At 54.7% G+C, this 26547-nt stretch overlaps 1 protein-coding gene across 1 annotated transcript in view; it reads right to left on the reverse strand.

Annotated features, from left to right (window-relative positions):
• The window catches only part of cep131 (centrosomal protein 131), a 34710-nt gene extending 8306 nt beyond the window's left edge, over positions 1-26404 (reverse strand). Inside the window, exons 1-21 of the mRNA XM_056576817.1 lie at positions 26315-26404; positions 25112-25311; positions 23598-23692; positions 19978-20089; positions 19339-19463; positions 18309-18413; positions 17929-18135; positions 16977-17094; positions 14240-14356; positions 13451-13643; positions 13226-13323; positions 12808-13020; positions 11722-11913; positions 11131-11268; positions 10281-10406; positions 9571-9687; positions 8772-8801; positions 5969-6071; positions 5259-5460; positions 2973-3080; positions 201-318 (exon numbers count right to left, since the gene is read on the reverse strand). Of these exons, the coding sequence (XP_056432792.1) occupies positions 201-318; positions 2973-3080; positions 5259-5460; positions 5969-6071; positions 8772-8801; positions 9571-9687; positions 10281-10406; positions 11131-11268; positions 11722-11913; positions 12808-13020; positions 13226-13323; positions 13451-13643; positions 14240-14356; positions 16977-17094; positions 17929-18135; positions 18309-18413; positions 19339-19463; positions 19978-20089; positions 23598-23692; positions 25112-25300 (2706 nt within the window). The 5' untranslated portion in view covers positions 25301-25311; positions 26315-26404. The remainder of the gene's footprint in view (positions 1-200; positions 319-2972; positions 3081-5258; positions 5461-5968; positions 6072-8771; positions 8802-9570; positions 9688-10280; positions 10407-11130; positions 11269-11721; positions 11914-12807; positions 13021-13225; positions 13324-13450; positions 13644-14239; positions 14357-16976; positions 17095-17928; positions 18136-18308; positions 18414-19338; positions 19464-19977; positions 20090-23597; positions 23693-25111; positions 25312-26314) is intronic.
• Positions 26405-26547: the final 143 nt, after the last annotated feature.

The following is a 26547-nucleotide window of genomic DNA, read 5'->3' on the forward strand; positions in this document are numbered from 1 at the left end:
CTAGTTTAGTGTAGTGCTTGGCTCTTGGTTCTATGAACATCCTTACTGTACCGACTACGACCTATTTTGGTTTCTCCTTCTTCTTTTGTGAGGCGCTTTGGATAAAAGCGTCTGCTAAACGCCCTGCATGTTAATGTAAGGTGTACAGCGCGGGCCGGGACCCCCTGGAGTCCCACAGAGCGCCGGTCCTGCCCCCGTACCTGGTGCCTCCTCTCCTGCTCCTCCCGGCTCCTCTCCAGCTCCTCCCGGAGGGCGTGGCACGCCAGGGAGCTGTTGTCCTCCAGCGTCCGCCGCAGATCCTCCAGCTCCGCCCGCTGCCTGCAGAACGACCCCGACGTTAGAACCCCCCGGCTGACACACCGACCCCGACGTTAGAACCCCCAGGCTGACAGACCGACCCCGACGTTAGAACCCCCAGGCTGACAGACAGACCGACCCCGACGTTAGAACCCCCCGGCTGACAGACCGACCCCGACGTTAGAACCCCCCGGCTGACAGACCGACCCCGACGTTAGAACCCCCCGGCTGACAGACAGACCCCGACGTTAGAACCCCCAGGCTGACAGACAGACCGACCCCGACGTTAGAACCCCCCGGCTGACAGACCGACCCCGACGTTAGAACCCCCCGGCTGACAGACAGACCGACCCCGACGTTAGAACCCCCAGGCTGACACACCGACCCCGACGTTAGAACCCCCCGGCTGACAGACAGACCGACCCCGACGTTAGAACCCCCCGGCTGACAGACCGACCCCGACGTTAGAACCCCCAGGCTGACAGACCGACCCCGACGTTAGAACCCCCCGGCTGACAGACCGACCCCGACGTTAGAACCCCCCGGCTGACAGACAGACCGACCCCGACGTTAGAACCCCCCGGCGGACAGACAGACCGACCCCGACGTTAGAACCCCCCGGCTGACAGACCGACCCCGACGTTAGAACCCCCCGGCTGACAGACCGACCCCGACGTTGGAACCCCCAGGCTGACAGACCGACCCCGACGTTAGAACCCCCAGGCTGACAGACCGACCCCGACGTTAGAACCCCCAGGCTGACAGACCGACCCCGACGTTAGAACCCCCCGGCTGACAGACCGACCCCGACGTTAGAACCCCCCGGCTGACAGACAGACCGACCCCGACGTTAGAACCCCCCGGCTGACAGACCGACCCCGACGTTAGAACCCCCCGGCTGACAGACCGACCCCGACGTTAGAACCCCCCGGCTGACAGACCGACCCCGACGTTAGAACCCCCCGGCTGACGATGCTACCGCGGCTCTGAGGTCTTTACCGAGTCCCAGCACAAACACGCCGCTGCTTCAGAACTCCCCCAGAACACGGAGAACGGCTATGCTCAGGAGATGGATTGGGTTGACTGGTCACCGGATGCTTGCTAGTTGGATCCCCGGCTCCTCCTAGCGGAGGGTCGTGGTGTCCCTGAGCGAGACGCCTCCCCCTGACTGCTCCTGACCTGCTGGCTGTCGCCTCGAGGGGTTGACTCCGCCGCCGGTGCGTGGACGTGTTTATTAACGTTGATCAGTCGCTTCGGATTAAAGCCAAATGCCCCAAATAAAAATAATGTCAAATATAAAGCTCAAACAATGAAGTGTTTTGGTTTTTAAGCTTTTAAGTACCCTCTACGGCAGGCCTATTCAACTAGCGTCCCGTGGGCCAAATGCGGCCCCTCTTAATTTTTTTCTGGCCCGCAAGAGGTTGCATGCAAAAAATAAATAAAATAAAGGAGAAACATAGTTGCATGCAAATCAGGTTTCTGTGTGTTTCTGAGCCGGTGATACTAGCCAGTATCAGTACCCCACAATCAGGAACTGGCATCACTTATTCTGACAATGTTTGGCTCAACCGTAACGTGTGAGTTTAGCTTTTCTCATATGAATGCCATCAGAACAAGGGCACGTTGCTCCATGACCTATGAGAAGCTGCATGAGTGTCTCAGGATGAGCCAAACTAGGCAAACAAGGCAGTGCAATCTTTCTCACTGACTCACTGGCTCAAAATGTCTCGTATGTACAGTAGTTCTGTTTTGTGATGATTCAAACAACATTGTTGAATTCTAAATACGTGTCTAAAATATGTGAGAACAAAATCTTTTATAATGATACGATTAAAAGTGAAGAAGGAAGGAATGCGTTTGACAAGTTTATTCCATGTAGTAGTACTATATATATTAAGTTAACACTACTTTAAGTACGATTTATTTGTAGCGATTCAGTCACGTAGTTTTACTCTGTTTGGCCCATGAACCCCCAGTGGTTTTCCTTTTCGGCCCACTTGTTAAGGAGGTTGAATAGCCCTGCTCTACAGTCTCATAGCCCAAAGCCAAGTGTGTCAGCGTTGTTTACCAGCCCAGCTGCCCTCCAGCTAGTGCCCTGCCCCGCGCTGAGGCAGCGGGTCCACCGTAGAGCCTCGACACTCGTCACTGCAAATAACACTTCATTGATCCCCAGGGGGCAAAATGCAGGTGTTTAACGCAGCAGAAAGACAGCTGGTATCACAACATGTGGGCCAATAAGTATTGATCCAAGGGGAAGAACGGTGTTCACTCTGCAGACATCGCTGTAACAACCAAGCCACGGCAGGTGGTTCTCTACCTTAAGGGAGAAATGATTGACGTTTTATTGGCACGTTTCCCGGGTGCCCAGAGCAGCATGAAGCCAAGGACCCGCCCAACAACCAGAGCTCTGTGTTTGCACAGCGTGGGGCTCTCCAACAGGCCCTCCTCCCCAAGCAGCTCCGCCTGAGGTGTCAGAGAGACGTGTCCGTGATAAGGACGAAGGGGCCCTGAATGTTGCTCAATGACGAGAGGTTAGGTTTAAGACCCCAGAACCTCTCAGACGACAGCCAGGCCCTCTGATAACAAGACTGTCCTGCTCTCTGTGTGAGGTGTGGGGGTGTGTGTGGCACGGGTAACGAGGTGAACCCGTGCCGATGAGGACGCTGGGGCCCTACCGAGCGGCCAGCTGGCCCAGCCTCTCCTTCTCCTCGGACACCTCCTTGTAGAGACGCCTCCTCTGCTGCTGCAAGGACATCTCTTCCTCCTGGAGCTGCTGCTCATACCTGACACACACACACACACACACACACACACACACACACACACACACACACACACACACACACACACACACACACACACACACACACACACACACACACACACACACACACACACACACACACACACCTGATTATCATTTATGAAGGTTCGTTGCTGACTGGCAACACCAAAGCGGAACCTCCCCGATTCACTTGAAGCTGAACTAGGGCAGAGGAAGAGGGAGGCGATAGCAAGTGATGACCTGGAAGATTGCATCAGCTGCCTGTTCTCCATTGCTTTTCAATAGACGTGAACCGAATACAACAACACAAAGACATCCATTGTCCTCATGGTGTTGTACCGTTAGCCTCTTGTTTCAACATTAACGCATTCAAAACAAGCCATCATAACACGCACTCTGAGAACAGTCATTGAACACAAGGTGCACATTGTACAATACACCACAGCCTATCAGGCGGAGGTAAAGCCACCATAATAAACATATTCAGCCAGATAGGCTACATGAGAACTTTTCATAGATTCAAATGGGTCTGGCTGGTCAGCTGTAGGGCGAACAAGAAGTGAAGCAATCATCAACGTACAGTCTGATTGTGGTCACTTAAAAAAATCTTACTTCCCTTTAAAAAAAACAAGAAAACTAAATGGTGGAATAAGGGTTAGAGCAGAGTTTCCGTTGTCCGGTAATAAAAAAAATGAGGAGGACCGAAAATTCTAAATGTCTCCGGTCAGAATGAACAAGGGAAATAATTGTTTAAATATACTACAGTGGTCATTGTTTAGCCAATTCATGTAAAACAATGAGGGTTTTGATTGACCCGACCCGGCCCGCCAATATTTCCCACCACTATCCGTGAGCCGGGTCGGGCTTGATTTTCTGGGCCCTAAGCTCTAATAAAGTCTGCTCAGCAAAGCCGCCTTGAGGAAGGAAGTGCCACGAGGTTTATGCGCATTGCAAGCAGCAGAGACACTCTCGATACATTTGACTTTAACTCAGCAGCGGCAGGCTTCACAGCTGCCAAATATCGAAAGAAGTAAAAAGAAAAAACGTTAAAATGAAACCTTCCAGGTCACATGACCGGCACCAATTTTTTCTAGCGGAAACACTGGGTTAGAGTTAGCGTTATCTTTACGTTATTTTTAGGAGCCTGTTTTCTTTAAATGATGGTCTTAAAGGTTGGGTATGGAATTCGCTTTTTTGGCCATTTTTGCAAAATTACTTGAAATCGTTATCATAACCCACTTACAGCCACTGAGTTAGAAGTACTGACATGAAAATTAAACCAGTCAATCATCTGTGGAACGGGCAGGGCTCGAAAAACTCCAGCCAATGATTTCCAGAGCCACCGAGTTGCATTGGACAATAAGTACGTCAATCAAACGGTCGTACTGCACTCCCCCTCCCCCGCGCCCCGCGCGCGACCCCTTCGTGCAGTACTCGTGACCCTGAGCTCGTGACCCAGAGCAAGCTCCTGTTTGTCGTTATCCTGCGGTAGCTACTGGAACTAGTTGATCCACATTTGGACCTAGCAGTAGAAGACCATTTCCATGGCAGACAAGACGCCACCATCCCCACCACCACCACCACCGCCACCAGCAAAGATAAGGAAAACCCTACGCTAGCCTGGCTCGCTCTCGCGCATCTGTGTTCGCGCTCGTGCATGATTGCGCGTCCAGGTACTTGGAATGGGTGGAGTCAGAGTCAGCGTTGAAGGAGAGGGGGTAGGACCATTTCAGTTGTGTATTTTCAAAATCTGCTGGCGTTTCGCAAATCCCATACCCAACCTTTAACTGAGTATCAGTGACCAAATGTGCTTGTGAAAATCCTTTCACACTTTAACACTTATCTCAAAATGGAAGCGCTGTGACTTCCCTGTTCTGATGGTGGTGCAAACAGAATCTAAAATGTACCTTTGCCTATAAGGGCAATTGGCACTTAATGTACGCACTTATTGTATGTTGCATGCCCTGGCACACAAAATAGTACTTAGCATCGTGTATCATCTTACCCGGGGGATCGGGCCTTAGTGCTTGGCACTTGGTTCATTGAGCATCCTTACTGTACCCACAGTGATATATTGTTGCTCCTCTTGTGTGTGTAAATGTCAGGTGTTCTGTGTGTGAGGGGGTGTCTGGGCGTGGGTGCGCTGCCCGCCCGCGGGTGCCCCCCCCACCCATACCTCTGCTTGGCCGTCTCCTTCTCCCGTTGACACTGCTCGTCCTTGTCCCTCTCCAGCTGCTGCCGCAGCTCCTCGCCCTGGCGGACGTAGCGCTGAGCGGCACGCTCGTCCGACGTCTGCAGCTCCCCGTCGTGGGCCAGCCGCAGCCGCTGCAGCTCCTGCTTGTGTTTGGAGATCAGCTTCTGGATCTCCGGCTCCAGGCCTGGGAGGGCGGACACACGGACACACACGGACACGCACACGGACCCGGAGACAGACACAGACACACACACACACACACACACACACAGACACACACACTCAGGTTAATGGGTTAACCTAACAATTGTTAGTGCTTGGCACTTGTTTCTATCAACATCCTTACTGTTCCCACAGAGATATATTGTTGTTCCTCTTTCTTCTGGCGATTGGACAGGTTGTAAGTCTCTTTGGATAACAGCGCCCTGAGTGTAAACGTGATAGTGGACAAAGAGCCCTCCACAGACCTTTGACAACGAGCCCTCCACAGACCTTTGACAACGAGCCCTCCACAGACCTTTGACAACGAGCCCTCCACAGACCTTTGACAACGAGCCCTCCACAGACCTTGGACAACGAGCCCTCCACAGACCTTGGACAACGAGCCCTCCACAGACCTTGGACAACGAGCCCTCCACAGACCTTGGACAACGAGCCCTCCACAGACCTTTGACGACGAGCCCTCCACAGACCTTTGACGGTGATCTCTTTGATCTTCTTGGTCTTCTCGTCGATCCACTTCTCCCGACGCACCTTCTCCGTGGCGCTCATCAGCTCCTTCAGCTTCTTGATCTCCTGGAGGGGGGGGGGGGGGCAGCGGGGAGGGGGTGGGGGGGGGGGGGGTGAGGAGGAGGTCCGTTGTGACCACGGTGATACATCAACATTTACCGGCTCATTCTACCACTGCTACAGGGGAGGCTGCGAGGCTGCGTGTCTGGAGTTACTCGTCAAACAGCGATACGGTCCAAGTTGGTTCCAACTTTCACAGTGACTGCATGTGAAGTACACAGTGGCCGTTTGTGATGCCATGGCGATGTCAGGTCAGTCCTCACATCGCCATGGCATTAATAGCCGCCATGTTGGTGCGGGGTGCTGCAGTGGATGTGCAGTCCACGCCCTGGCCCTGCGGCTAAACGCCGGAGGTGTGCTTCACAGACACCGCACTGCGACGACGCATCAGCTTCACGAAGCACGGAGCAGCACAGAGGAGCCACAGGGAGAGCAGCGGGGGGTGAAGAGAGGAGAAGGAACAGCACCACACAGAGGGGGGGAGGAAGGGCCCCCCAGCCGTCTCCCATCATGCACCGGACTAGGCGGACCAGAAGGTACCTACCGCGGTCACCGTCCAACCCCGGCTCAGGCACACACACACACCGTCCAACAGGATGTGAACGGGACAGGGACACACACACACCGTCCAACAGGATGTGAACGGGACAGGGACACACACACACACACCGTCCAACAGGACGTGAACGGGACAGGGACACACACACACCGTCCAACAGGACGTGAACGGGACAGGGACACACACACACACACCGTCCAACAGGATGTGAACGGGACAGGGACACACACACACCGTCCAACAGGACGTGAACGGGACAGGGACACACACACACCGTCCAACAGGATGTGAACGGGACAGGGACACACACACACACCCACCGTCCAACAGGACGTGAACGGGACAGGGACACACACACACCGTCCAACAGGACGTGAACGGGACAGGGACACACCCACCGTCCAACAGGACGTGAACGGGACAGGGACACACCCACCGTCCAACAGGACGTGAACGGGACAGGGACACACCCACCGTCCAACAGGACGTGAACGGGACAGGGACACACACACACCGTCCAACAGGATGTGAACGGGACAGACACACACACACACCGTCCAACAGGACGTGAACGGGACAGGGACACACACACACCGTCCAACAGGACGTGAACGGGACAGGGACACACACACACACCGTCCAACAGGACGTGAACGGGACAGGGACACACACCGTCCAACAGGATGTGAACGGGACAGGGACACACACACACCCACCGTCCAACAGGACGTGAACGGGACAGGGACACACACACCGTCCAACAGGACGTGAACGGGACAGGGACACACACACACACACCGTCCAACAGGACGTGAACGGGACAGGGACACACACACCGTCCAACAGGATGTGAACGGGACAGGGACACACACACACACACCGTCCAACAGGACGTGAACGGGACAGGGACACACACACACACACCGTCCAACAGGACGTGAACGGGACAGGGACACACACACACACACCGTCCAACAGGACGTGAACGGGACAGGGACACACACACACCCACCGTCCAACAGGACGTGAACGGGACAGGGACACACACACACCGTCCAACAGGATGTGAACGGGACAGGGACACACACACCGTCCAACAGGATGTGAACGGGACAGGGACACACACACACACACCGTCCAACAGGATGTGAACGGGACAGGGACACACCGTCCAACAGGACGTGAACGGGACAGCCATTCGTTTTAGGAGGACACTTCCTCCCGTGAACACACAACACAGAGCGCAGGAAGAGGTGGGAAGACGTCCCGACAGGAGGGACCACACCCACACATTAAACATGATCTACTGTATACATGCACTACTGTATACATGCACTACTGTATACATGCACTACTGTATACATGCACTACTGTATACTACTGTATACATGCACTACTGTATACATGCATGCACTACTATATACATGCATGCACTACTATATACATGCACTACTATATACATGCACTACTATATACATGCACTACTATAACCTCCTCATCCAGTCAACTCAAACAGAGCAGTCAACAACACAGAATAGGACACAAAAAAAGAACTGTGTTGCCGGTGTGCAACAGCGAGTAATCGGTGTTGGTCTCAACAGCGGTAACACCAGTAATACCGCGGTAACCATAGGACACCCACACCAACACATTCCAACACGCTCTACTCAGAGGACAAAGGCCCACGAGCAGGTCGGACCGGGGGCCAGCCGGACCATTAAGCTCAAAGCCTTAAATGAACCCAACTGAAGCTCCCATGAACACTCAAGCTGTTTGGGTGTGGTCCTCCAATATTGATTTCTTAAAGCCGTCACCTGATAATCCCATCAGCATTAATAAAACAGAGTAGAGCAGAGACCTGTTCCCTCCCTGTCCCCAAATTAAGCCTCAAAGCCTTAAATTAACACAACTGAAGCTCCCATGAACACTAAGCTGTTTGGGTGTGGTCCTCCACTATTGATTTCTGAAAGCCGTCACCTGATAATCCCATCAGCATTAATACAACAGAGTAGAGCAGTGTGTGGGGGGGGGGGGGGGGGGGGGTGCGGGGGGTGGCAGCGTGGTGACGGGGGTTACAGGGTGGTGCTGATGAGGGCGGAGACTTGGGGGATATGCACATGTTGATTTCGGGGAAAAGGAAATATTACCTCACACAAGGGACCCAGAATTTGCCACACCTAAAGCCAGAAAGAAATCCACACACCCGCACCCAGGGGACAGACAGACAGAGAGACAGACAGACAGACAGAAGGACAGACAGAAGGACAGACGGACAGAAGGACAGAGAGACAGACAAACAGACAGACAGACAGACAGACAGACGGATAAAGTAAGAAGAGAACAAGAGAAAAAGAGAAAGGGGAGAGCAAAAAGAATAAAGAGACATGGAAAAGACAGTTAGACCATTGCAGCAGCGCCTTCGGGTGAACAAATACACTCACGTAAGCTGCAGACACACACGAGCGCACAACAGAGGTGGAACCGGGAGCACGGCACGCGTCTTAACGGTGGAACGCACTCTCATGGGCCTTATCCATACCATGGGCTAGCTGCTGGGTCTGGCCAGGTCTGACCAGTGTCTCCATGACCACAGGGCCCCCCGCTGGAGGGCGGGAGGCCCAGTGTCTGTGGCCTTAGGCTGCATGCAGTGGAACGGGGGACACAGCATCACGTGGTCATCGAGGTAGTGACGGGCCTGCTGTACATCATCCAGCTTCTACCCCTTCTACTACTTCTGCTAATCCCTAAATCAATCAACGACTCTAGAGGTCTGTATGAAGGACGGGCCGAGCCCTCCTGAGCGAGGATCAGCCCCCCCCCGCTGGAGGCTGGGCTAGGGGGCGTTGGCTGGACTCTCGGGGTCAACGTGACTTCAGCGCGACTCGTGCGTTGTAACCGGTTTAAAGCAGTGTAGAGCGGTGCAGAGCGCTGGTGCAGAGCGCTCACCAGCTGGTGCTGCTCCTCCATCTGGGAGATCTTCTTGGTGTACTTCTGGTCCACCTGCTGCAGCTCGGCCACCAGTGCCTCGCACCGCTCGCCCAGGGCCTTCTTATCGTCGATCAGCTGCCGGGGAAACACATGGTCAGGCCCCAGAACGCAGAACAGGAAGAACAGGCTCCCTCACAACGTGATCCGATCAGCTCACAGCAAGCACAACAAGAAAAGGCTTAGCCTTAACTACGCCTTTATAAAGATGTTATGATACATAAGATTGACACCCAACCTAACTGGTTTTAGTATGCCCAACGAGAACCTCCTAAGATGGCGGGATTTCATTGGTTTGCTATCTCAGGATATGGGCAATATCCCGAGATTGAGATCTCAAACTCGTGGATGTGAAGAATAGATGAATAGTGTCACTAGCTCACTATTCACTTTGCCATCGGCGAATATTTGTTAACTATACGTGTCGTATGTGACGTGTCCAGACAAATAATGCAGTTGCTTCTGTGAAAAATGTCGTTATCAGACCAGTGTCCTCGTGGTTACACAACTCTTCACTTCACTCAAAACAGTTAAGCTACAATAAGTGGTGTGTGATAAACATATAAATAAATAATTAAAAATCTCTACATAGATTTTTCTTTAATATATATATATATTTTTTTGTTTAATATATATATATATTAATATACACACATGTGTGCGCGTGTTACCTGATCAATGAACGCCAGGTGTCTCTGAATGGCCGCCTCGTACTGTTCCCGCTGCAGCTGGAAGTTTCTGTTGAGCTCCTTCTCCGTCTCCTTGACGTGGCGCACCGTCAGCTCCCTCTGCTGGGCCTGAGGGGAAGCGCAGGTCGGGGACGCTATTTAATACCAGCACTCCGCTGGCCTGAGGCGTCACTAGCTCTGAACCCGCTAGCATTAGCATGGTATAATTGTTGTGTTACAGTTCGGAACCAATCAGATCGCTGGATTTAGATCCCCCGTTGTATAAATTATCATACATTATATATTGTTTCGTAGTAATTAAAATATATTAAACAATTATAATTAAATACACACGTCTGACACCTTTCCCCTGTGCTCTGATTGGCTACTGGTTGATGCCGAGTGGTTGTGGATACCAGGGTCGTGTGTGTGTGTGTTTCAAGCTGCTTTCACACCGCCGCGCGGCAACTCGCCGCCTCCGTTCATTTCAATGAGGGAAGGGCGGCAGAGGGGAGGCGGTTACAAAAGCGGCTGTAGACCAGGAAGCGGTCGCCGCCCACGTGAACGCGCACAGATTTTGCCCCACCGCTCAGCTTTCCCCGTGTTGAAACTTTCGGCGGCAGCAGCAGCCGCTTTTGAAGACGCCTGGCCCTTCACACCGCCGCGCTGCCCCACCGGCAGCGCGGCGGTATCAGGGCGGTTGCCGCGCGACGGTGTGCAAGCAGCTTTAGTGTGTGTGCATGTGTCAGTTTGTGTGCGTGTGCATGTGTCAGTTTGTGTGCATGTGTCAGTGTGTGTGCGTGTGTCAGTGTGTGTGCTTGTGCATGTGTCAGTGCGAGCGTGTGGCCCTCACCAGCGCCGCCTGCAGCATGTTGACGGTCCGTCTCTTCTCGGCGAGGTCCAGCTTCAGCCTCATCACGGAGGTCGTGACCTCAGCAGCGGTGGCGGAGACGTGCTCGAGGCCCACCAGCTCCTCCTCCGACACGCCCATCTGACACAACAACAGGAGGGCGGGCCTTTAGTGTGCTTTATCCAAACAGAACCCTCACTGAGCGTTCAGATCAGCAGCTGTTGCCGTCGGCGATGGGTGTGTCCTCTGTCAATGTGTCAGAATTTGTGCATTTTTTGATTGGCGCGTCTCTGTTATTGTCTTGTTTTGTAATTATTTTCAGGGCTCTCTGGCAGAACAGATTTTATCTCAAAGGGGAAATATAAATAAGAACACACGACTCAAACACTGGACTAGGATGCATCCTCATCCTCTCCCTCCTCCCTCCCTCTCCTCATCCTCTCCCTCCTCCCTCCCTCTCCTCCTCCCCCCCCCCCTCACCTCCCGGTGGGACCCAGAGGTCCCGGAGCGCGGCCACTCCCCCTCCCCCCCCGGTGGGACCCAGAGGTCCCGGAGCGCGGCCACTCCCCCCCCCTTCCCCCCTCCCCCCCTCACCTCCCGGTGGGACCCAGAGGTCCCGGAGCGAGGACGCTCCTGCTCGGACTGCTCCATCTCGTCCAGGAAGCTCATGATGCTCTGCAGCTTGGCCTCCGACAGCAGGGCGCCGCCGCCCGGCAGCGCTGCATTGTGGGTCATCTGGCCGTGGCGCTCCAGGTTGTCCGTGGTCAGCGAGGTGGAGTCCCCGTCCTGTAGGGGGGAGACGGGGGTGAGGGTGAGGGAGTGGTCACAGTAGTGAAGTATTATTACTACTACTGGATCTTTCAATAGGAGGCTCTATAAGATGCCCTATTCTTTATATAGCTCACCCTTAAATGATGATAAAAAGTTACATTTTATATCAAAGCAGAAATTGACCGAGGAAGGGCACCCTGTTTTGCCCGAGGGGAGGAGCCTACCTCCCTGTTTTGGCCGAGGGGAGGAGCCTGCCTCCCTGTTTTGCCCGAGGGGAGGAGCCTACCTCCCTGTTTGGCCCGAGGGGAGGAGCCTACCTCCCTGTTTTGACCCGAGGGGAGGAGCCTACCTCCCTGTTTGGCCCGAGGGGAGGAGCCTACCTCCCTGTTTTGGCCCGAGGGGAGGAGCCTACCTCCCTGTTTTGGCCCGAGGGGAGGAGCCTACCTCCCTGTTTTGGCTGAGGGGAGGAGCCTAACTCCCTGTTTTGGCCCGAGGGGAGGAGCCTAACTCCCTGTTTTGGCCCGAGGGGAGGAGCCTAACTCCCTGCTTTGGCCGAGGGGGGGGAGCCTACCTCGTCGATGCGGGGGAAGGAGCCTACCTCCCTGTTTTGGCCCGAGGGGAGGAGCCTACCTCCCTGTTTTGGCTGAGGGGAGGAGCCTACCTCCCTGTTTTGGCTGAGGGGAGGAGCCTACCTCCCTGTTTTGGCTGAGGGGAGGAGCCTACCTCCCTGTTTTGGCTGAGGGGAGGAGCCTAACTCCCTGTTTTGGCCCGAGGGGAGGAGCCTAACTCCCTGTTTTGGCCCGAGGGGAGGAGCCTACCTCCCTGTTTGGGCCGGTGGGAGGAGCCTACCTCCCTGTTTCTGGCCGGGGGGGTGCAGCCTACCTCGTCGATGCGGGGGAAGGAGCCTACCTCGTCGATCCAGGCGTACTTGTCCCGAGAGAAGCCCTTCCCGGGCTCCGACAGCTTCTCCGGCTCCTCCTCCAGCAGCTTCAGGGTGTCCAGCAGGTCGTTCAGGGTGGTCTTGGACTGGGCGTGGCTCGACTGGGCGTGGCTTGACTGGGCGTGGCAGGAGGGCGGGGCCAGCCGCTGGTCCTCCACGCTCACAGGCCGCTGCAGGATGTCCTGGAAGCACAAGAGCGACACACACATCAGACGCTTTTACTCAAGAGGGCCGGGGAATCACTGCCCGGTGCCGGGCCGCCGGGAATGGAACATCTGGAATGCAACATCAGTTAGTAACGTCTAAGAGCAAAACAATTTAATCGTACATTTGAAGAAATGTGATGCAATTAGCAACGGTTTGGATGCGAGGTCTCCCATTGGTTACCTGGGAACACTGGGAGCCCCTGCGATTGGACGGCGCCGGGGAGGCGGCCCTGAAGCTGGTGACCTCACAGATGTCGTCCACCGCGTTGCAGATGGAGTCTGAAAGGACAGGCGTTCCCGTTAAGGACTGATGTTACCGTGGTGACCGACGCAACCCCCCCCCCCCCCCCCCCCACAGACCGATGTTACCGTGACAACCGACGCACAACACCACCCCCCCACTGACCTGTGGGCCTGGCCTTCAGGTCCGTGGGCGAGGGACGGTCCTTCTGGGCCGTGGGGGCGGGGCTGTTGTTGGCGAGGAGGGTCTGGGCGGGCTGCTTGCGGCCCCCTCGGCCGCCCCCCCGGAGCCCCTCCAGGTCCTGGTCCAGGGACGCCTGGGCGTCGGCCGCCTGCTGGGCCCGCTTCTGCTGCAGCTCCTGGCCACACCACCAGGGGGAGACAGCGCACCGCTCGGTCACACCACCAGGGGGAGACAGCGCACCGCTCGGTCACACCACCAGGGGGAGACAGCGCACCGCTCGGTCACACCACCAGGGGGAGACAGCGCACCGCTCGGTCACACCACCAGGGGGAGACAGCGCACCGCTCGGTCACACCACCAGGGGGAGACAGCGCACCGCTCGGTCACACCACCAGGGGGAGACAGCGCACCGCTCGGTCACACCACCATGGGGGGGCCCCTCCCCTCAGTCTCTACCTGTATGGCGACGCCCCTCCCCTCAGTCTCTACCTGTATGGCGACGCCCCTCCCCTCAGTCTCTACCTGTATGGCGACGCCCCTCCCCTCAGTCTCTACCTGTATGACGACGCCCCTCAGTCTCTACCTGTATGGCGACGCCCCTCCCCTCAGTCTCTACCTGTATGGCGACGCCCCTCCCCTCAGTCTCTACATGTATGGCGACGCCCCTCAGTCTCTACCTGTATGGCGACGCCCCTCAGTCTCTACCTGTATGGCGACGCCCCTCCCCTCAGTCTCTACCTGTATGGCGACGCCCCTCCCCTCAGTCTCTACCTGTATGGCGGAGAGGCGGGCCAGGCGGGCCTTCTCCTCACGGACGCACCTCCTCTCCTCCTCCCTCCTCCTCCTCTGCTGCTGCTGGGCCTCCGGGCTTCGCTCCTGCTCCGCTCGCTGAGGAGGAGGAGGACAGAGCCATGAGGAGGAGGAGGAGGAGGACAGAGCCATGAGGAGGAGGAGGAGGAGGAGGACAGAGCCATGAGGAGGAGGAGGAGGAGGACAGAGCCATGAGGAGGAGGAGGAGGAGGAGGAGGAGGAGGAGGAGGACAGAGCCATGAGGAGGAGGAGGAGGAGGACAGAGCCATGAGGAGGAGGAGGAGGAGGACAGAGCCATGAGGAGGAGGAGGAGGACAGAGCCATGAGGAGGAGGAGGAGGACAGAGCCATGAGGAGGAGGAGGAGGACAGAGCCATGAGGAGGAGGAGGAGGAGGACAGAGCCATGAGGAGGAGGAGGAGGAGGAGGAGGAGGAGGAGGAGGACAGAGCCATGAGGAGGAGGAGGAGGAGGACAGAGCCATGAGGAGGAGGAGGAGGAGGAGGAGGAGGACAGAGCCATGAGGAGGAGGAGGAGGACAGAGCCATGAGGAGGAGGAGGAGGAGGAGGACAGAGCCATGAGGAGGAGGAGGAGGAGGAGGACAGAGCCATGAGGAGGAGGAGGAGGAGGAGGAGGAGGAGGAGGAGGAGGAGGAGGAGGAGGACAGAGCCATGAGGAGGAGGAGGACAGAACCATGAGGAGGAGGAGGAGGACAGAGCCATGAGGAGGAGGAGGAGGACAGAGCCATGAGGAGGAGGAAGAGGAGGAGGAGGAGGACAGAGCCATGAGGAGGAGGAGGAGAAGGAGGAGGAGGACAGAGCCATGAGGAGGAGGAGGAGGAGGGGGAGGAGGACAGAGCCATGAGGAGGAGGAGGAGGAGGAGGAGGAGGAGGAGGAGAGGGAGAGAGGAGGAGGAGGGGGAGGACAGAGCCATGAGGAAGAGGAGGAGGAGGAGGAGAGGGAGAGAGGAGGAGGAGGAGGAGGAGGAGGACAGAGCCTAAGGAGAAGGAGGAGGAGGAGGAGGAGGACAGAGCCATGAGGAGGAGGAGGACAGAGCCATGAGGAGGAGGAGGAGGAGCAGGAGGAAGAGGAGGACAGAGCCATGAGGAGGAGGAAGAGGAGGAGGACAGAGCCATGAGGAGGAGGAGGAGGAGGAGGACAGAGCCATGAGGAGGAGGAGGAGAGAGCCATGAGGAGGAGGAGGAGGAGAGAGCCATGAGGAGATGGAACAGGAGGAAGAGGAGGAGGAGGAGAGAAGCGGAGGAGGAGGAGCGGGAGCGAGGAGGAGGAGGAGGAGGAGCACAGAGGCATGTCGAGCAGACAGGAGGAGGAGGAGGTTTACCTTCAGGGCGTTTAGCAGACGCTTTTATCCAGAGCCACTTACAATAAGTACATTTATCAGAAGAAAGAGGAACAACAACATGGCTGTCGGTACAGTAAGGATGTACATAGAACCCAGTGCCAAGCACTAACCATCACTAGGTTAACCCATTCCCTGTACACATACAGCAAGTGCGTAAGAGGGGTGAGGGGGTGCTGTGTTTCAATATCCATACTTCCATGAGTACACTTAAAGGTAGTACACTATCAGCACTCATTAATTGTGCTAATTTTCAGATGTCAGTGTTGTTCCAAATCACTGACAACACTGACATCACTGACAACACTGACATCACTGACATCACTGACAACACTGACAACACTGACATCACTGACATCACTGACATCACTGACATCACTGACATCACTGACAACACTGACAACACTGACATCACTGACATCACTGACATCACTGACATCACTGACAACACTGACAACACTGACATCACTGACATCACTGACATCACTGACATCACTGACAACACTGACAACACTGACAACACTGACATCACTGACAACACTGACAACACTGACATCACTGACAACACTGACATCACTGACAACACTGACATCACTGACAACACTGACAACACTGACATCACTGACAACACTGACAACACTGACAACACTGACATCACTGACATCACTGACAACACTGACAACACTGACAACACTGACATCACTGACAACACTGACATCACTGACAACACTGACAACACTGACATCACTGACAACACTGACAACACTGACTCCGGTTGAGCAACCGGAATTTTCGATAGCAACTGCTTCCGCGGCTCCTCCCCCGCAATAAACATACCTTTGAACGGTGAACTCTTTACACTTAGTAGCTGCTATAAAAAGTACGAAAATGACTCCATTAATGCGCAGAAAACGTGGAAAATGCGCTGCCGTTGGCTCTGCCTCTTCCGCTACTTAGCTAAGATGGCTGCCGTTGAGCACGAACAGAGTACATCGATCCACACTGCGAGGTTTGACCATCCGGGTCCTTTCAGTACACTTCTTTTCGCCCCGATATTAATTGGAACGCCCTACGTACAACAACTAAGTACAGTGAGTAGGGACAGCGTGGATATTGGAACACGCCCTACGTACTCAAACCTAGTACAGTGAGTAGGGATAGCGTGGATATTGGAACACGCCCTACGTACTCAAACCTAGTACAGTGAGTAGGGATAGCGTGGATATTGGAACATGCCCTACGTACTCAAACCTAGTACAGTGAGTAGGGAATGGGATAGCGTGGTGGATATTGAACACAGCAGCAGGTGCAGACGAGAGGAGGACCAGCAGGGGGCGTACCTCCTTCCTGGCGGCCAGCAGCCTCCTGAGGGCGGCCTGGCCCCTGCGGCCCCGCGCGGCGTGGTGCCTGTACCAGCGCTGGATGGTGACCGCTGCCTGGTTCACCTGCTGGATGAACCTGCACACACACACACACACACACACACACACACACACACACACACACACACACACACACACACACACACACACACACACACACACACACACACACACACACACACACACACACTTTAACATTCTATGCAACCAATATAACATTTGGAAGCCTGTATTTAAAGCAGAGGGGATATTTGCATTCGTTAGTAGTTAGTAATAGTAGACGGTACTAGTAGTTAATAGTAGTAGTAGCAGTAGACAGCAGTTAGTAGCGGTAGATAGCAGCAGTAGCAGTAGTTTGCAGCGGTAGTTAATAGCAGTAGTCAGCAGCAGTAGTTAGTAGTTAGCAGCAGTAGTTAGCAGCGGTAGTTAGCAGCGGTAGTTAGTAGTTAGTAGCGGTAGTTAGTAGTTAGCAGCAGTAGTTAGCAGCGGTAGTTAGCAGCGGTAGTTAGCAGCGGTAGTTGGCCGCAGTAGTTGGCCGCAGTAGTTAGGAGTTAATGTTAGTAGTTAGCAGCAGTAGTTAACAGCAGTAGCTATCAGTAAGCAGCAGTAGTTAGCAGCTGTAGTTAGTAACAGTAGTTAGCATCAGTTAGCAGAAGTAGTTATTAGTTAGCAGCAGTAGTTAGCACTAGTTGTTAGCCGCAGTAGTTAGTAGTTAGCAGCAGTAGTTAGCAGCAGTAGTTAGCAGCAGTAGTTAGCAGCAGTAGTTAGCAGCAGTATTTAGCCTCAGTAGTTAGCAGCAGCAGTTAGCCGCAGTAGTTAGCCGCAGTAGTTAGTAGTTAGCAGCAGTAGTTAGCCGCAGTAGTTAGTAGTTAGCAGCAGTAGTTAGCAATCAGCTCCTGTGAACTCTGACCTCTCCGCCTCCTGCTCCGTGACCTCCGTCCTCCGGGCGGGGGCGGGGCTGCCCTGGGGGGCGCCCCCCCCCGTGGGCGAGGCGGCGCTGGGGGGGGGCCGGGGGCTGGCGCCGGGGGACGCGGCCGAGGCGAAGTTCTTCTGGGACTTGGTGACGGAGCCGTGCTCCAGAGACGCCTCGTCGTTCCCCGTGGCCTTGAGCAGGTTACTGGGGGGGGGGGGGGGGGGGGGGGCAGGGGGGTCCCAGCTGGTCAGACGGGGGCACTTTGGGATCATCTCTGGGGTATTAAGAGTCAATTGCCTCCATGCTGTTGGCATCTATTATGTTCTGTTATGTTACATTGATTGAGATAATAATGGTGGAGGAGGGGCGGGTCTTACTTGAAGGTGGGCCTCTGATTGGAGCTCTTTGGGGTGAGGGGCTTCTCAGAGTAGTTGTTGTGCAGGATGGTGGTGACGGAGTTGCCCACCGCGCCTTTGTTACTCCTGGAAACACAATGGATCCCTTCAACACGCACACATCTCCACACGGAATGGGTGGGTTGAATAACACATTTCATAAATCGAATTGAAATGGAACATTTAAAAATGTATAATTGAAGTCAAATATTTACAAAAATGTCATTAAAAATTAACTAATATAAATACAGACACCGTAAATGATTTAAACCAATCCCGCTCTTCTCGAACGGGCCAGCGTGGCAGAGAAACAGTTCCCATCTACAAACAACATTTCTACAGTCGTCATCTCCAAACTGCAGCACACACAGGGACCCGCCCCCTCAGCAGACAGGAGGCCTGCAGCGACAGTATCGGCTGTCTCCATCAGCAGGTAGGAAACATGAGACGGAGGGGGAAGAAAAGCCCCAGAATGCAGCTGGGCCATGAGTATCTCACTAAGGGACTGGCCCAACACTGCTGTATCCTGATATATACTGTGTGTGTGTGTGTGTGTGTGTGTGTGTGTGTGTGTGTGTGTGTGTGTGTGTGTGTGTGTGTGTGTGTGTGTGTGTGTGTGTGTGTGTGTGTGTGTGTGTATGCGTGCGTGCTTGCGTCTGTGTGTGTGCGTTCCTGCATCCGTGTGTGCTTGTGTGTGCTTGCGTCTTTGTTCGTGCGTTCCTGCATCCGTGTGTGCTTGTGTGTGCTTGCGTGCTTGCGTCTGTGCGTGCTTGCGTCTGTGTGTGCTTGTGTGTGCGTGTGCGTGTGCGTGCGTGCGTCTGTGTGTGCGTGCGTGCGTGCGCGCGTGCGTCTGTCTGTCTGTCTGTCTGTCTGTCTGTCTGTCTGTCTGTCTGTCTGTCTGTCTGTCTGTCTGTCTGTCTGTGTCTGTCTGTCTGTCTGTCTGTCTGTCTGTCTGTCTGTCTGTCTGTCTGTCTGTCTGTCTGTGCGTGTGTGTGCCAGCGACGCCGCCCACCTGTTGTTGGCGGTGAAGTTGGCAGCCAGGGTGCGGCCCGTGTCCCTCCTCCTCCCCGTCTGGGAGTCCGCGCTGCCCGCGCTGCGGACGCTGCCCGCCAGGGGCGGCGCTCGGGGCTGGTCGTCCTGGGAACACAAGCCCACCGTTTCAGTTATTTTACAAACCTTTTCTTGGAGCATTGTGAGGGAGGGGGCCGAGAGTGACGGAGCAGAAACCCACCGGCAGATCTGGAGTCAGTTAAAGTTAACACTTATCTGTTGTTATTATTGTCAACATTATTCAGACTAAAACACACAGAATGAACGCTCTCGAGGTTAACGGTAGATGGTCTGCATTTCTACAGCTCTTCTCTAACCAGAGGCCACTCAAAGCGCTTTACAATATCGCTCAACATTCACCCGTTCATGCACACATTCCCACATTGACGGCGGAGTCAGCCACGCAGGGCGACAGCCAGCTGGTCAGGAGCACTCAGAGTGAGGCGTCTCGCTCAGGGACACCTCGACCCTCGAGGAGCTAGGAGGAGCCGGGGATCGAACCGGCAACCTTCAGGTTACCAGCCGAGCCGCTCTCCCTCCTGAGCCACGTGGTAATATGAAGGGACAGGGGGAGCTCCAGTGGGTCTAATGGGTCCAGTACCAGTATGTTCCATGTGGTCCTGTCTGGCGAGGCCTTGCTGAGGCTGGCCAGCTTCCTGCGTCCGTCTGAGCTGCTGTCGAACACGGCCAAGAAGTCGTCTCGGGGCCCCTCGCTGGGGACACAGAGCACAGCACCGTTGGTTCATGGGTTCAGACTGGACCCTCCTCAGCCCGTCGTGCATAAGAGGAGTGCTCCAGTGTGATGACGATGTGAGACCATCTAAGGTCTGCCGGGCCACTTCCTGCTGTTCATAAGGGGAGTGAACAGGGGCTGGGCTGACCGCTTGGCCGCCATCCGCGACGTTAGCACCCGCGCGACGCTAGCACCCGCGCGACGCTAGCACCCGCGCGACGCTAGCACCCGCGCGACGCTAGCACCCGCGCGACGCTAGCACCCGCGCGACGCTAGCACCCGCTTCGGTCGTTTCATGTGAACGGTTAGGGAGGTTCTTCTTACAATAAACCTCTCAATTCTAACCTTTATTGAATTCATAATTGCACATTGTGTGGATTGAGGAAATGAGAGGAGAAAAAACACAAATATTCAAATAGCCCCACAGACGTATTCTGCACCATTAACTTGCTGACAGAGGATTTTCTAAACCTCTAAGGCTGAACACTGAACTGGTGGCCTCTCCCCCCCTCAGCCCGATCTGCCCGCTAGAGCGTTTAAAACAGGACCAGCACCCCCCCACCCGGCCCCACCCCGGGTCCCAGTAACAACACGCTCGGCCCGCCGGCGGAGCCTCTGGTTCCAGAGGACATGGGACGACAGCTGGGATTCAGCCCCCCCCTCGCCAAGCCCCCCCCCCCCCAGAGCGCCGGGGCCCGGGCCGGGGGACGGAGGGCCAGCGGTCTGGGATGGACTCAGCGCCAGTGTGTCAGTGTGAGTGAGTGGGTGAGTGTGAGTGTGTCTGTGTGTCGTTGTGAGTGTGTGTCGGTGTGTGTCAGCGGATGTGTTTGTGTGTGAGTGTGAACGTGTGTCGGTGTGTGTGAGTGTGTGTGTGAGTGTGTGTGTGTGTGTGAGTGTGTGTCGGTGTGTGTCGGTGGGTGTGTGTGTACGTGTGTCGGCGGGTGTGTGTGAGTGTGTACGTGTGTCGGCGGGTGTGTGTGAGTGTGTGCGCGTGTTCAAATGTTGACTCCCATGGCCCGTGGCCCGTCACACCACCCCCCCCCCCTCAAATAGCTCGGGCGTAACTGCAGGGTGACCTCCAGGCTGGCCTAGCCTCCTTTGGCATCTACGTTTGATACTTAGTGCTGTGCGTGCGTGCGTGCGTGCGTGCGTGTCTCAATAGAAGTGTGTGCATGTGAGCATAAAGGAAACAGAGCGGCTGATGGGACAGCGGGGGCGTGGGGGGGGCAGAGCCAGCTGGCCTCATGAAGAGCAATCTGGACTCAGCAACGCACACCCTGCATTCCTATAGACCCCCTCCTAGGACCCCCGAGAGGGAGAGAGACAGAGACAGAGACAGAGACAGAGACAGAGAGAGAGGGAGAGGGAGAGAGAGAGATAGGGAGAGAGAGAAACAAAGAGAGGACCAGGGTACTCATCAGTCCATAAGGACTCTGAGGGGAGGGGAGGGGTCAGTGAGGGGCGGGGTCAGTGAGGGGCGGGGTCAGTGAGGGGCGGGGTCAGTGAGGGGAGGGGCCAGTGAGGGGCGGGGTCAGTGAGGGGAGGGGTCAGTGAGGGGAGGGGTCAGTGAGGGGAGGGGTCAGTGAGGGGAGGGGTCAGTGTTTAGATGTTAAAGGTTGGGTATGGAATTCTCTTTTTTGGTCATTTTTTCAAAATTACTTGAAATCCTTATCATAACCCGCTTACAGCCACTGAGTTAGAAGTACTGACATGAACATTAAACAAGTCCATCATCTGTGGAACGGGCAGGGCTCGAAAAACACCAGCCAATGATTTCCAGACCCACCGAGTGGCATTGGACAGTAAGTACGTCAATCAAACGGTCGTACTGCGCGACCCCTCCCGCTCCCCCCGCGCGACCCCTTCGTGCACGTACTCAAAGCTCGTGACCCAGAGCAAGCTGCTGTTTGTTGTCATCCTGCGGTAGCTACTGGAGCTAGCTAACTAGCTAATGGCTGGCTCTCGTGCATCTGTTTGCGCGTCCATGTACTTGGAATGGGTGGAGTCAGAGTCAGCGTTGAAGGAGAGGGGGTAGGACCATTTGAGTTGTGTGTTTTCAAAATCTGCTGGCGTTTCGCAAATCCCATACCCAACCTTTAAGTTGGTTTGTTTCAAATGTGAAGCTGCATAGCGGACAGTGCTGAAGGAGCAGGAGGAGGTGGGGGTGGGTGGGGTGGGGTGGGGTGGGGGTGGTTGGGGTGTGGGTGGGGGTGGGGTGGGGTGGGTGGGGTGGGGGTGGGTGTGGTGGGGGTGGGTGGGGTGGGGTGGGGGTGGGTGGGGTGTGGGGGTGGGGGTGGTTGGGGTGTGGGGGTTGGGGTGTGGGTGTGGGTGTGGTGGGTGTGGGTGGGGGTGGGTGGGGGTGGGTGGGGTGGGGGTGGTTGGGGTGTGGGTGTGGGTGTGGTGGGTGTGGGTGTGGTGGGTGTGGTGAGGTGGGGTTGTAGGGCGAAGGCGGCAGCTGTCCAACAATGGGGTCAGGCACACACTCCTCCTTTCACCGCTGGGGGGGGGTAGGTCCCTCCCACCTTGGACAAAGCAGGGCTCTCGCCTTGCTTCCAGCACTACCAGACCCCCCCTCCCCAGCACAACGAGACCCCCCCTCCCCAGCACAACGAGACCCCCCCTCCCCCTCCCCCTCCACATCACCAACTCCTCTTTCTGAATGGGGCAGCAGCCTCCGCCCTATTGTCCCCCCCCCCCCGCGAGCCTCTGGGCTGACAGCTGTTGCCCACTGAAGGCTTTAAAAGAGACTCCACGTGAACATGCTGCCACACACACACACACACACACACACACACACACACACTTCCAAAAAGACACCCACACACTCCAAAAAACAGACCCACACAAAAACACATACAATTCCAAAAACACCCACACACACACTCAAACACACTACAGAAACACACACACGCGTCACTTCCATAAAGACACACACATACTCGAACAAATAGACACACACCCACACATACACACCCACACACTCCCAAAAACACACACACACACACACACACCACTGGACAGGTTGAGTGTTGCCATGACCACAGACGGTCGATTGTCTCGTTTTGTCTCTGTGTTCACAGCAGACCCGGCCTCCATTACTGTGAGTTTAAATATAAAATAGAGTCATCACAATGAAAGAAGACACGATGAAATGGACGTCCCTAAGGTCCTAACACACCGGCCCAACCGTTGGCCGTCTGAGACGTCACACACCGGCCCAACCGTTGGCCGTCTGAGACGTTTGGAAGACTCGGACGAGATCAGGAACAAATCTGTTCCGTGTGTTCAGCTGTGATGGACGCTTTGGAACCGCGCGGCCGCCGTCAGGTCCGGTTCAACACGCAACGTCTGACAGCGTTGGCGGGGGGGGGGGAGTTGAGCCATCGGATACTCTGATGGGCGGTGTGCAACCGTGCACAACCGTGTGTGTGTGTGCGTGTGTGTGTGTGTGTGTGCGCGTGCGTGTGTGTGCGTGTGTGCGTGTGTACCTTAAGCTGATGCTGGCCTGCTGGTTGACCTGCGTTGTGCTGTTGGACCGCCGCAGGTTCTTGATGGAGCGCGGGCCTCCAAGGCTAGCATCACTCTGAGGAGCACGCACACATTCATGAGCACCTAGCATGTTAGCATCACACACACATTCATGAGCACCTAGCATGTAGCATCACACACACATTCATGAGCACCTAGCATGTTAGTATCACACACACATTCATGAGCACCTAGCATGTTAGTATCACACACACATTCATGAGGACCTAGCATGTTAGCATCATGCATACATTCATGAGCACCTAGCATGTTAGCATCACGCACACATTTAATGAGCACCTAGCATGTTAGCATCACACACACATTCATGAGCACCTAGCATGTAGCATCACACACACATTCATGAGCACCTAGCATGTTAGCATCACACACACATTCATGGGGACCTAGCATGTTAGCATCACACACACATTGATGAGCACCTAGCATGTAGCATCACACACACATTCATGAGCACCTAGCATGTAGCATCACACACACATTCATGAGCACCTAGCATGTTAGCATCACACACACATTCATGAGCACCTAGCATGTTAGCATCACACACACATTCATGAGCACCTAGCATGATAGCATTCCTCCGAGTACACACACACACTCGTACACACGCGCACACACACGCACAGCATGTTTGTCCACTCAAAGAACAGCAGTTCCATTAGGCTTTACTGTAGTGGAACCAAAGTGCATACTCCAGTACCTCACCTAACTTAGAGGCATGTTATATATTAAGTCCACATACTTAGATACATTGAGCTTTCTGGCTGCTAACTTTTTTCTATATTGTACACATTATATTTCACACTTGTGTTCATTCTGAAGTCTTATCTGTATTTATTTGATATTATTTTGACTATCTGCTATATCCACTGCGACTGCTGTCAAACGTACGTTCTGCCTTTGAGGACGAGTAAAAAGCCACCTTATTCATCCATCCAGCGAATGTCAGCCGCCCGAACACAACGCCCATCTGGAGCTGACAATCGGCACCTGGACCGGGCGACTAAAACCCTGTTCTCCTCCCTCTCTCTGTGGACTGTGGCAAATGTTGCTTATCCGTCCAATATATACAGTATCTAGGTGGACACTCCCACGTGTGATGTCACTAAGGCACCTCGGTGCCTTAGTGACATCACAAGTGGGCGTGTCCGTCCAATCCGTCTTATATATATCTAGGTGGACACTCCCACTTGTGATGTCACTAAGGCACAGGAAGAGGCAGATTTTCAAACGGCTTGTAACGGCTAATCACACTCGCTCCCGGTGAGTAGTAATAAGGGCCCTTTAAAAGGAGATTAAGTTAGTGAAGATTCTAAAAATGTCAAGTTATCCTTGTTTTTACTCTTTAAGAAATAGAGAAAGGTGGTATGGATCTTCACAGAACGAGAGAGAATGTTGTTGAGTGCTGTCCTGACCCCTCTGCCCCCCCCCCCGGTGAAGCGGGGCTCACCAGAGTGTTGCGTTTCCCCTTGCTGTCCGCGGCCACGGAGACGGAGCGGGTGAAGGCCTTCCCCGGAGCGACGGCACTGCCGGGCCGTCTGGACACGGAGAGCTGGGAGCCCGAGAGGCTGAGGTCCAGGGGGTCTCCCGGAGCCAGGCTGGAGGCGGACGGGGGGCTGCGGCTGCTTCGATGCATCATCTCTCAAGAGCCTGGGTTAGGGAGAGGGGAGAGGGAGAGGGAGGGAGGGGGGAGAGGGGGAGGGAGAGCAAAACAATCAAAACACAGCGAGACACACACACACAAACATAGAAATAAATAAAATAAGAACACAGAGCGGTACAGAAAGCGACACACACACACACACACACACACACACACACACACACACACACACACACACACACACACACACACACACACACACACACACACACACACACACACACACACACACACACACACACACACACACACAGGGTAAACAGTCACTTTGCCCGTTGGTTTCCCTGGCGACCAACAACAAACTCTCTGTGGGAGGCGTCGCCATAGCATGGTCACGTTTACGTTACACAACTACACATTAAGGGCTTTAAAACACCATATATCACAGATATCACACCAGATACAACGAGATATAAATGACAGAAGGAACGTCAAACATCTTTACATTACAACATAAATATCCCGAGCAAGACGCGTAATCCTGCACGTCTGTGTCTGGGTAGTCATCATACATGAGACAAATATCATTTATATGAGACAAATATCATTTATGCGAGACATAAATCATTGATACGAGACATAAGCGGTCTTCTGATAGAAGTATAAACTGGTCCTGATGTGTTACTGGTAAGCTGTTTCCCAACAACAAGGCCAGTGGGAGAGATGGGATCTCACCAGACTGTTGTTCTGGGAAACCATCCAACCAGATCCTGACATCCCAACCGGGTTTATCGTGACTCAAATTGATTTCACGAAGCATCACTCCCACTGGATTGATGCAAACCGGAAGAACCCGACGTCACAATGTTACCTTCATGTGGTCACCTGAAGTCACACGTCACGCGTTCACCCCTCATCCTTCACAACACTGCTTAGTGAAACGAGCAGCTGTCTCCGGTAAAACCCTCCTCATCCCCTCAACCTCAGCCCGACACTCAACAGTTAAGCCTTTCATCAACCGGAGGCGTCCCAACACAAGGCGGTACTCACGCTGATGGAGAGCCGTCCACAGCATCGCTCGGTAAACACGGAGTCAGATATAAACACGAACGTCCTCCTCTCTGTGCGATGGAAGTCGTGTGGTCTCCACACGGATTTATAACCTCCGTGGTGACGTCGTCACAACGCAACGGCGCAACGGGACGGAGACTCCGCCCCTCGGCAGCCGTGATTGGCCGAAGAAACGCGCTGTGTATGTTGTGGAGGACGTGATAGGCGGGAGA

Source organism: Gadus chalcogrammus, chromosome 18, assembly GCF_026213295.1.
Source record: "Gadus chalcogrammus isolate NIFS_2021 chromosome 18, NIFS_Gcha_1.0, whole genome shotgun sequence".
NCBI lineage: Eukaryota > Metazoa > Chordata > Actinopteri > Gadiformes > Gadidae > Gadus > Gadus chalcogrammus.